The sequence below is a fragment of the Oncorhynchus keta genome, chromosome 35 (assembly GCF_023373465.1).
Source record: "Oncorhynchus keta strain PuntledgeMale-10-30-2019 chromosome 35, Oket_V2, whole genome shotgun sequence".
NCBI lineage: Eukaryota > Metazoa > Chordata > Actinopteri > Salmoniformes > Salmonidae > Oncorhynchus > Oncorhynchus keta.
The window spans coordinates 12,719,910-12,732,409 of record NC_068455.1 but is presented as its reverse complement, the minus strand read 5'-3'; the positions used below and the strand labels follow the sequence as shown (position 1 = coordinate 12,732,409).

The 12,500-nt window shown below is 43.5% G+C and overlaps 1 protein-coding gene across 3 annotated transcripts in view; it reads right to left on the bottom strand.

Moving 5' to 3' along the window:
* Nucleotides 1-12,500, bottom strand: part of LOC118368065 (metabotropic glutamate receptor 1-like) — a 38,402-nt gene that overhangs the window by 9,784 nt on the left and 16,118 nt on the right. For all 3 annotated transcript variants that reach the window (XM_035751798.2, XM_052496548.1, XM_052496547.1), the window contains exon 4: nt 3,170-3,405. In XM_035751798.2, coding sequence (XP_035607691.1) covers nt 3,170-3,405 — 236 coding nt within the window. The remainder of the gene's footprint in view (nt 1-3,169; nt 3,406-12,500) is intronic.

The following is a 12,500-nucleotide window of genomic DNA, read 5'->3' as shown; positions in this document are numbered from 1 at the left end:
CTGTTCTCTTTTGTGCTGCACTGCGCTGCTCTGCTCTGCTCTGCGTTGCTCTGTTCTGCGCTGTGCTGCGCTGTTCTGTTCTGTTCTGTTCTGTGCTGTTCTGTTCTGTGCTGTTCTGTGCTGTGCTGCGCTGTTCTGTTCTGTGCTTTGCTGTTCTGTGCTGTTCTGTTCTGTTCTGTGCTGTGCTGTTGTGTTCTGTGCTGTTCTGCTCTGTGCTGTTCTGTTCTGTGCTTTGCTGTTCTGTTCTGTTCTGTGCTGTTCTGCGCTGTGCTGTTCTGTTCTGTTCTGTGCTGTTCTGTTCTGTGCTGTTCTGTTCTGTTCTGTGCTGTTCTGTGCTGTTCTGTGCTGCGCTGTTCTGTTCTGTGCTTTGCTGTTCTGTTCTGTGCTGTTCTGTTCTGTGCTGTGCTGTTGTGTTCTGTTCTCTGCTGTTGTGTTCTGTACTGTGCTGTGCTGTTCTGCGCTGTGCTGTTCTGTTCTGTGCTTTGCTGTTCTGTTCTGTTCTGTGCTGTTCTGTTCTGTGCTGTTCTGTTCTGTGCTGTTCTGTGCTGTGCTGTTCTGTTCTGTGCTTTGCTATTCTGTTCTGTTCTGTGCTGTTCTGTTCTGTGCTGTTCTGTTCTGTGCTGTTCTTTTCTGTTCTGTGCTGTTCTGTGCTGTTCCTGTGCTGTGCTGTGCTGTGCTGTTCTGTGCTGTGCTGTTCTGTGCTGTGCTGTTCTGTGCTGTTCTGTGCTGTTCTGTGCTGTGCTGTGCTGTTCTGTGCTGTTCTGTTCTGTGGTTAGGGCATCAAAGGGCAGGCATTATATAATAGCATCAAAGCATTCCTGTTACCATGGAGCCACCAAAAGTGTTGTATTTGGAAGTCGCCCATTAGGTATAAATAATGGGGATATTATGATTAATTGACAGAGGAAGAAAATCTATTATTCTAATGTATTCCTTCCTCCCTCGATCCATTTGTCTCCTTCATTTGCCAGAAATACAGGGCTTGTGAATTACATCGTATTATGCCATATGTTAAAAGATGGAGACTGCAGGGTAACATTTTGATGATTTACAAAAGGTACACTATTTGAATAGAACAATATATAATAGGTCCAGGACCACCCTAATAGATTAGCAAGCGTTAAGCAAGCTAGAAGCAGTATAAGTAGCACATACTGTTGGTGATCTTATACTACAATATCTCAATGTTAATAACAGTCTCCGGTACAGAAAGTGATCAACATTAAGCATCAAATAAACAATTGTGTTCATTTCAATTTGTAAATCCAACAGTTATGCAGTGATTGCTCCGGTTTTCAGATGTGTTTGTTTGTAGTCGTGCTTGTGTTCTTTTTTAAAAATCAATCAGCTCACTGAGTGATACAAGTACTAACAAATACACCAACGATAGATTGGATAGGGTTGTAGTGGATAGTGGCAGGCAGAGTGGGAGTTATATTCAGACAAGGTGTACCTGGTGGTGCCCCACTTAGAATGAGTCCTTGAGTTTGAGCCTTACTTACTTCACTAACTTTTCACTCTTGATAAAGTAGACATGCATACAGATAATCACTACTATTTCATATATCAGCTGTTGACCATGTTTCGTTTAATATAAGATAATACTAATAACAATATATGCCATTTAACAGACGCTTTTATCCAAAGCAACTGACGGTCATGCATGCATACATTTAACGTATGGGTTGTCCCGGGAAACGACCCTCCTATCTTGGCGTTACAAGCCTCATGCTCTACCAACTGAACAATTTAACATCTTTCTTTGTCCTCATCTCATCTTACTGATAAATCTTGTAATGTCATGAGACCTACTACTTAAGTGTGTGTACTGTGTGTACACACTGGCGTCCATTCTAACACCACGGTGTCTTAACGTATTGGGCCGAGGTCCATATAGGATCATGCAGCATGTGGTTCTACAAGGCAGACCAGCCAGCTGGCATCTCATCGAATGCTTTCAAATGTTATTGGGCTATGTTTTATACAGCAATCTCAAAACCAGTTGTTGTGATCTCACTGCAATGCATAAAACCACCCCAATAGCCTTATATAGTAGAGGTCAACAGATATACATCGGTAGGGTTGAATTTCAGGGTTGCTATGACTCTGATTTCGTCTCCATGCAGCCTAGGAAAAACCGTCTAAACCACAAAGGGCAATGACTTCCCATCAAACAAATCCTAGAGTTGTCTCTTGATAAATCACAATATCAGTGGACCTCTATGTATATTGCCAGAGTGACGTGCTTTACGAGATCATTCAGATAAAATACACACTCACCATCTTGGAGCTCTATGCAAAGAAACAATAGATGTGACTCAACAGCAAACTATAACTCTGTCTCTGATTATCACACATGATCAATATCCCTCTCATACATAGGAAGTAGAAAAACGTAGGGCTTGATTTGTGAAATGAGGTGTAAAGAGGAGTCTTTCTTGTCAAAACAAGATGGATATAGATTGTAAAAAAATATCAACAGCAGATTGACCAAGGGAACAGGACATGTAAAAGAGAAATATATATCCATGCTAAATATTCAAACATGTTTTTCTATACTGTTGCATGCAGTGTATATATACGTTTACCTTCAATACATGGTTTTTGTCAACAAAAAGAAGTCATTTCTTCAGAACTCATGACTAGATTTGCTAAGCTATTGTCCCCGACTCGACAAGCTTGGGTTAAAAAAAGTAAACGTACAGCTAGCTCAAAAGGAATATAAGAGCGCGACAACAACAAAAACATTTTGAAAACATGCTTTCTGAGCATTGTTTCAAGTGATCAATATAGCTTTAGCTAATCAAATTCATCTTGATTATAAAAAATAATAATTGTGAGATCAAATGTGCCATGATAATTCAATTTACCTAGATCATCTTTGGTTGGCCAGGAGAATGTTTCAGAAAAAAAAAAACATAGTATTATTGTTTAGCTCCAGTAGATGCACAGAAACGTTCACCCTAAACTACTCATAATAGAAGAAATATATATCGTTCGAGTTTCATGAAGCTTCTAGACTTTTGAAACAAAAATACCAAAATTATATCAAATCTAAAAATCTTAATGCAGTTATTAGTTGAGACAACATCAAGTATACCATGTTAGTTTACAATGTAAGTCATCAAACCCTTCTGAAGAAACCATTATTATACTCTATCATATCTACCTGAGCAGTTTTTCATGTAGTTCATGTTCTCCAGCGGGTGCCCTGGGATGCGGCACTGGAACCTGTACTGCCAAAACTCAGGGAACCACGGGTTCCTGGTGTTGGTGTGGAGGCGGAGCTTCAGGAAGTAATCATCAAAAGACGTCACCTCCTCCGACTGCAGCTTCACAGTGATCCCGCCCACAGCCTCCTGTTCATAGCCCTCAACCACCTCATCTCTGTCTGCCCAGCCATCACTGTGGAGAGAGACACAGTAGCTTTGTAGTAACATCACTGTTAGGACTACTCTTTACCACCCTTAAATGGGTGGTCCTTTAGAGCGTTTCAATGGCATCCTAAAAAATACGTTTGGAACGGTTTTACATAAATCTGTCAGGGACTGAGACAAAAGGTTTTTGTTTGCCTACATCGAAGAGACAGACGTCGTAGAGTCTGAGGGATGTAGCAAGACAGCATCTTCAAGCGTCACAACAAAAGCTGAAGCTATGGTGTGACAAAACCGCAAGAGAAAGAGAACTGAAGTCCGGGTGTTACTACTCTAACATTCTGGGACAAGTAAAGTGCTTGCCAAGTGGCAAGGGCCTCAAAAAGTGGTCAGCAAGACAGGACCAATATAAACTATGAGATCCTCTTTGTCCCAAACAAAGAATATTGCAGAGAGTATCAGAAGTAAAGTTAATGAATATAGTCTCTGTGTTGCGTGCACTCATGTCATAGCTTAGGGAGGAGAGATGAGCGTGCGCTCCAGGACACAAAAACATCACAGTAACATCATCACAGCTTCTTGCTCAAAGACTTCCACCACCTTACTATGCCCAGCCATCACTATAGGGGCCAGGACAGCTGAATCAGTATCATACAGATGCAGGATCTTAATTTGAGCCAGTTGCTACAGCAATAAAATAATCCTGCAGCAACAGGAAATGTGAATTATTATGTGGATTATAACTAATGGACATTGTTGTAGGGGATGATAGATTTTTGTTAGGGAAAATCAAGTCTGAAATTTCAAAGTGGAAATTACAAACTTTAGGAGCCTTTTAAAAACTCAAGTTTTCATTTCCTAAATTCTTAGCAACCAAAGAGTGATCAAATTAAGATCTCACATCTGTTTAAACTTCGAATGACACTCCTTGCAGTCTTGCCAGGGGAATATGCTAATGATACAAAAATTAAACAATTGAATGAATGTCCTCCACCCTTCTCCAGCATGGCAACATCACCAGTATATAGCCATCTGTTTCACAGCACTACACACACACTATGTGCCAAGAACTTGCTGCTCTGACGTCAGCACATAGAAGTCATCACACAAACCATAGTAGGAACAAAACACACTCGACGAGGCCAAATCACTTTGATGTGGGACACAGAACTGTTGTATTGTCTAACCTTTCCATAGATGGAAGGAACCCTATATACCCAAATCAAAGACAATGACAAATGTAATGTCAGCATTCAAGGAAAAAGCCCTCTGGTATTTAGAAAAGGCCAATTGTCTCCTCGAGGGACCACACACACATGTAGTGTGCAAAAAATTGATACTCTACTCTACTGTACTCTTCTATACTCTACTGTGCTCTACTGTAGTCTACTGTGCTCTACTGTAGTCTACTCTAATTTACTCTACACTACTATCCTCTACTGTACTGTGCTCTACTTTAGTCTACTCTACTGTACTTTACTATACTCTACTCTACAGTACTGTACTGTATTGTACGCTACTCTCCTGTACTCTATTGTACTGTACTGTACTCTACTCTACTCTCCTGTACTCTATTGTACTGTACTCTACTATTGTATTCTACTCTAATGTACTCTACTCTACTGTACTGTACTCTACTCTACACTTTACTCTACTGTATTGTACTCTAATCTACTGCACTCTACTGTACTGTAATCTATTGTACTCTAGAGCAGTGGTTCCCAAACTTTTTATAGTCCCGTACCTCTTCAAACATTCAACATCCAGCTGCGTACCCCCTCTAGCACCAGGGTCAGCACACTCTCAAATGTTGTTTTTTTGCCATCATTGTAAGCCTGCCACACACACACTATACAATACATTTATTAAACATAAGAAGGAGAGTGAGTTGTTGTCACAACTGGCAAGTGGGAAGTGACAAAGAGCTATTATTGGACAAGGGCACAAATAATAATACTAATCAATCATTTAGCTCTTTATTTAACCATCTTACATATAAAAACGTATTTGTTAATCGAAAACTGTGAATAACTCACCACAGGTTAATGAGAAGGGTGTGAAATAACTGCAATGTTGGGTTGTATTGGAGAGAGTCTCAGTCTTAAATCAGTCTCAGTCTCAGTCTTAAATCACAGCCTGTGCCTGTATTTAGTTGTCATGCTAGTGAGGGCCGAGAATCCACTTTCACGTAGGTATGTGGTTGCAAAGGGCGTCAGTGTCTTAACAGCGCAATTTGCCAAGGCAGGATACTCTGAGCTCAGCTCAATCCAGAAATCTGGCAATTCAATTTTCACAGAACAGCTTGTTGCAATTTCGATGAGGCTCTCCTGTTCAGATATGGGTAAGTGGACTGGAGGTAGGGCATGAAAGGGATAATGAATCCAGTTGTTTGTCTCATCCATTTCAGGAAAGTGCCTAATTGCTCACCCAACTCACTCAGGAGCTTCGCTATGTCACATTTGACATTGTCAGTAAGGTTGAGTTCATTTGCACACAAACAATCATACAATGATGGAAAGACCTGTGTGTTGTCCTTGTTAATGCAGACAGAGAAGAGCTCCAACTTCTTTCTTTTTTTTCTTCTTTTTTTTAACCTTTATTTAACTAGGCAAGTCAGTTATTTTCAATGACAGCCTAGGAACAGTGGGTTAACTGCCTGTTCAGGGGCAGAACAACAGATTTGTACCTTGTCGTCTTGGGGGTTTGAACTTGCAACCTTCCGGTTACTAGTTCAACACGCTAACCACTAGGCTACAATACCCATAGCCTCAATTTTGTCCGCACATTGAATATAGATGCGGAGCGTCCCTGTAATCCTAGATTCAGATAATTCAGGTGAGAAAAAACATCCCCCAGATGGGCCAGTCCTGTAAAAATCTCATCATCATACAAACGGTCAGACAAGTGAAAATTACGGTCAGTAAAGAAAACTTTAAGCTCATCTCTCAATTAAACATTTTTTTTGTCAATATTTTGCCCCTTGATAACCAGCTGTATGTTGTAAAAGTGTTACATGGTCGCTGCCAATATCGTTGCATAGTGCAGAAAATAAACAAGAGTTTAGGGGCCTTGCTCCCTGTCATGGGTTTTGCGCCATCAGTACAGATACCAACATGAGCAACAGCTACATACGGACCGTTTCTGCGAGAGAGTAACTGTTGATGTGATTGGATGTTAATTATTTGACTAGGCCACCTGTATTTGACATTGTGTTGTTATTTAAATGTGAATCATATTAATTATTATTTGATGTAGCCCTACGGCTTTGTGGGTAGCCCAGTTTGGGAATACCTGCTCCAGAGTACTCTACTCTACTGTACTGTAATGTGCTGTACTGTACTCTAATGTACTGTACTTTACTCAACTGTACTGTCCTCTACCATACTCTACTGTACTCTATTGTACTGTACTGTACTGTACTCTAATGTACTGTACTCTACTGTACTCTATTGTATTGTACTGTCCTGTACTGTACTCTACTGTACTCTATTGTATTGTACTGTACTGTACTGTATCCTCTATAGTACGCCACTGTCCTGTACTCTACTGTACTCTACTGCACTCTACGGTACTCTATTGTACTGTACTGTACTCCACTCTACTGTACTCTACTCTACTTTACACTCTCTATAAAATGTTGTTTCAAGAGAATATGACTAACTATGTTACTTTTCAAACCAAATTAAGCTCAGTTAAGGATGTGTTGGCCAAAGCAGTGGTGGCAGAAATAAGTCAAATGGTTGATGATGGGTCTACTGATCAGTATAGTAAAATGTTCGATGATGGGTCTACTGATCAGTATAGTAAAATGTTCGATGATGGGTCTACTGATCAGTATAGTAAAATGTTCGATGATGGGTCTACTGATCGGTATAGTAAAATGTTATACTCTACTGTACTTTACTCTAATCTACTCCACTGTGCTCTACTGTACTTTACTCTACTGTACTCTACTCTACTATACTCTACTCAACTCTACTTGACTGTACTGTAATCTACTCCACTGTGCTCTACTGTACTTTACTCTACTGTACTCTACTATTCTCTACTCAACTCTACTTGACTGTACTGTAATCTACTATACTGTACTCTACTCTGCTCGACTGTACTGTACTCTACTCAACTGTACTGTGCTCTACTCAACTATACTGTGCTCTACTGTACTGTACTTAACTATTCTCTACTGTACTCTAATATACTGTACTCTACTCTACTGTATTCTACTGTACTCTACTGTTCTGCACTCTACTGACCTCTACTGTACTGTACTCAACTCTACTGTGATGTACTCTACTATACTGTACTCTACTCCACTCGACTGTACTGTACTCTACTCAACTGTACTGTACTCTACTGCACTCTACTGTACTATTTTGTATTGTACTCTACTCTACTGTACTGCACTCTACTGTACTGCACTCTACTGAACATGACTGTACTGTACTCTACTATCCCATACTCTACTGTACCCTACTCTACTGTACTGTTCTTAACTCTTCTCTACTGTACTGTATTCTACTGTACTGTACTGCACTCTACTGTACTGCACTCCAATCGACTGTACTGTACTCTACAAGAGCGCACTGTACTCTACTCAACCGTACTGTGCTCTACTCAACTGTACTTTACTCTTCTCTACTGTACTGCACTCAACTGTACTGCACTCTACTCAACTCTACTGTACTGTACTATACTATTCTCTACTGTACTCCACTGTGCTCTACTCGACTGTACTCTACTCCACTGTAATCTATTGTACTATACTCTACTGTACTCTACTGCACTCTAGTGTACTCTATTGTACCGTACTCCGCAGTATTGTATTGTACTGTACATTACTCTACTCTACTGTAATTTACTCTAATCTACTCGACTCTACTGTACTCTACTTTACTCTACTGTACTCTAATATACTCTACTCTACTGTACTGTACTCTACTGAACTCTACTGTAAAGTACTCTACTGTGATGTACTCTACTATACTCTACTCTACTCTACTCCACTCGACTGTACTGTACTGTACTCTACTCAACTGCACTGCACTCTACTCAACTGTACTGTGCTCTACTCAACTGTACAGTGCTTTACTCTACTGTACTGTATTGTACTCTACTATACTGTACTATACTATCCCGTACTCTACTGTACTCTACTCTACTGTACTGTACTCTACTCGAATGTGCTCTACTCGACTGTACTGTACTCAACTGTTCTGTGCTTTACTGTACTCTACTGTACTCTACTCTGCTGTACTCTACTGCACTCTACTACACTGTACTCGACTCAACTTAAATGTACTGCACTGTACTGTACTCTACGGTACTCTATTGTACAGTGCTGTACTGTAATCCACTGTGCTCTACTCTACTGTACTCTACTCTACTGTACTGTACACTAATGTACTGTACTGTACTGTATACTACTGTACTGTACTGTACTCTACTCTGCTGTACTCTACTGTATTGTACTGTACTCTACTCTACTGTACTGCACTGTACTGTACTTTGGATAAAAGCCTCTGCAACAGTAAGTGGCATATTCACTGCATGAATGAGGTCCACCCTGACAACAAGCCTTTCCTCTCATTCTCCACACAGCTTACTGCACTGCTCTGCAAAACAATCTTTTTTCAGTTGCAAGTCTCCTTGACCCAGAAAGAAGGGATGGTCATCACCAGCCCCCTCAATCATCTAGATCTGTGTAAGTCAAAGTCGGGTCACAATCCCAGGTAACTGCAGTAGGGTTGCCACTTTCATTTGACTAAATGTTTTCAATGTTTTTCATTTTGATAAAAGATTTGAATGCAAGGAATTCAAGGTTATTTGTTAATGTACAAATTTACATTTTAAAGTTGTGTCATCAGATTTGGTGTGGGGTGGGGTCGTGCAGCGTGGTGTGGGGTGGGGTCGTGCAGCGTGGTGTGGGGTGGGGTCGTGCAGCGTGGTGTGGGGTGGGGTCGTGCAGCGTGGTGTGGGGTGGGGTCGTGCAGCGTGGTGTGGGGTGGGGTCGTGCAGCGTGGTGTGGGGTGGGGTCGTGCAGCGTGGTGTGGGGTGGGGTCGTGCAGCGTGGTGTGGGGTGGGGTCGTGCAGCGTGGTGTGGGGTGGGTTCGTGCAGCGTGGTGTGGGGTGGGGTCGTGCAGCGTGGTGTGGGGTGGGGTCGTGCAGCGTGGTGTGGGGTGGGGTCGTGCAGCGTGGTGTGGGGTGGGGTCGTGCAGCGTGGTGTGGGGTGGGGTCGTGCAGCGTGGTGTGGGGTGGGGTCGTGCAGCGTGGTGTGGTGTGGGGTCGTGCAGCGTGGTGTGGGGTGGGGTCGTGCAGCGTGGTGTGGGGTGGGGTCGTGCAGCGTGGTGTGGGGTGGGGTTGTGCAGCGTGGTGTGGGGTGGGGTCGTGCAGCGTGGTGTGGGGTGGGGTCGTGCAGCGTGGTGTGGGGTGGGGTCGTGCAGCGTGGTGTGGGGTGGGGTCGTGCAGCGTGGTGTGGGGTGGGGTCGTGCAGCGTGGTGTGGGGTGGGGTCGTGCGTCTAGCTTGTACGGTGCCTTGCGGAAGTATTCACCCCCTTGGCGTTTTTCCTATTTTGTTGCATTACAACCTGTAATTTAAATAGATTTTTATTTGGATTTCATGTAATGGAAATCCAAATAAAAAATAGTCCAAATTGATAGTCCAAATTGATGAAGTGAAATGAAATAAAATCACATATTTCAAAGAATTATACAAAAACAAAACGTAAATGTGGTGTGTGCATATGTATTCACCCCCTTTGCTATGAAGCCCCTAAATAAGATCTGGTGCAACCAATTACCTTCAGTCATATAATTAATTAAATAAAGTCCACCTGTGCGCAATCTAAGTGTCATATGATCTGTCACATGATCTCAGTATATATACACAGCTTCTGAAAGGCCCCAGAGTCTGCAACACCACTAAACAAGGGGCACCATCAAGCAAGTGGCACCATGAAGACCAAGGAGCTTCAAACAGGTAAGGGACAAAGTTGTGGAGAAGTACAGATCAGGGTTGGGTTATAAAAAAAATATCCAAAACTTTGAACATCCCACAGAGCACCATTAAATCCAGTATTAAAACATTGAAAGAAAATGGCACCACAACAAACCTGCCAAGAGAGGGCCACCCACCTAAACTCACGAACCAGGCAAGGAGGGCATTAATCAGAGAGGCAACAAAGAGACCAAAGATAACCCTGAAGGAGCTGCAAAGCTCCACAGCGGAAATTGGAGTATCTGTCCATAGGACCACTTTAAGCCGTACACTCATCAGAGCTGGGCTTTACAGAAGAGTGGCCAGAAAAAAGCCATTGCTTAAAGAAAATAATAAGCAAACATGTTTGGTGTTCGCCAAAGGGCATGTGGGAGACTCCCCAAACAAATGGAAGAAGGTACTCTGGTCAGTTGAGACTAAAATGTAGCTTTTTGGCCATCAAGAAAAACACTATGTCTGGCACAAACCCAACACCTCTCATCATCGGCAGGAACTGGGAAACTGGGCAGAATTGAAAGGAACGATGGTTGGCACTAAATACAGGGAAATGAAATTCTTGAGGGAAACCTGTTTCAGTCTTCCAGAGATTTGAGACTGGGACGGAGGTTCACCTTCCAGCAGGACAATGACCCTAAGCATACTGCACTCGAATGGTTTAAGGGGAAACATTTAAATGTCTTTGAATGGCCTAGTCAAAGCCCAGACCTCATTCCAATTGATAATCTGTGGTATGACTTAAATAATGCTGTACACCAGCAGGAACCCATTCAACTTGAAGGAGCTGGAGCAGTTTTGCCTTGAAGAATGGGCAAAAATCACAGTGGCTAGATGTGCCAAGCTTATAGAGACATACCCCAAGAGACTTGCAGCTGTAATTGCTGCAAAAGGTGTCTCTACAAAGTATTGAGTTTGGGGGGGTGAATAGTTATGCACGGTCAAGTTTTCCGTTTTTTTGTCTTATTTCTTGTTTGTCTCACAACATTTTTTATTTTGCATCTTCAAAGTGGTAGGCATGTTGTGTAAATTAAATGATACAAATCCCCCAAAATCTATTTAAATTCCAGGTTGTAAGGCAACAAATTAGGAAAAATGCCAAGGGGGTGAATACTTCCGCATGGCACTGTATGGCTCGCTGGGCGAACCCCCCCCCCAACAAAACCCTACCATTCTGTACTAACTGTAATTTTTATTCAGACATATGGAACAACACAAACATAAGACTCATAAATATGAAAAAGAAGTACCAAAGACCAATAGAAACAAGTTGTAGCATATAAATTCAAATAAAAAAGAGAATTTAATTATTACACCCTATTAATAACACATCAGACATCCCCCAGACAGCCCCCTCCCCGTCTCGTACTTCTGAGCGGGAGACCTTCCCAGGCAGTAGCCTGCCTAGCTCACAAACTAGAATCAGGGCGCCGACTCCAACAAGTTTAACAGTCCCACAGTCCCACAGTCCCACAGTCCTACAGTCCCACAGTCCCACAGTCCTACAGTCCCACAGTCCCACAGTCCCACACGGTGACATGATATCATTGACGTGACGTGCAAACGAGCGATAGAAAACCGATCACACAAATGTCACCATTCCAAATATTTGTATTTAATTTTTTGTTGCGGCCGCCCATGCCGTCCCCGGCAAGATGCCGTCCTGGGCTGCTGCCCTGGGCTGATGCCGTCCTGGGCTGATGCCGCCCTGGGCTGATGCCGCCCTGGGCTGATGCCGCCCTGGGCTGATGCCGTCCTGGGCTGCTGCCCTGGGCTGATGCCGTCCTGGGCTGATGCCGTCCTGGGCTGATGCCGTCCTGGGCTGATGCCGTCCTGGGCTGATGCCGTCCTGGGCTGATGCCGCCCTGGGCTGATGCCGCCCTGGGCTGATGCCGCCCTGGGCTGATGCCGTCCTGGGCTGATGCCGTCCCGGGCTGATGCCGTCCCGGGCTGATGCCGCCCCGGGCTGATGCCGCCCCGGGCTGATGCCGCCCCGGGCTGATGCCGCCCCGGGCTGATGCCGTCCCGGGCTGATGCCGCCCCGGGCTGATGCCGCCCCGGGCTGATGCCGTCCTGGGCTGATGCCGCCCTGGGCTGATGCCGCCCTGGGCTGATGCCGCCCTGGGCTGATGCCGCCC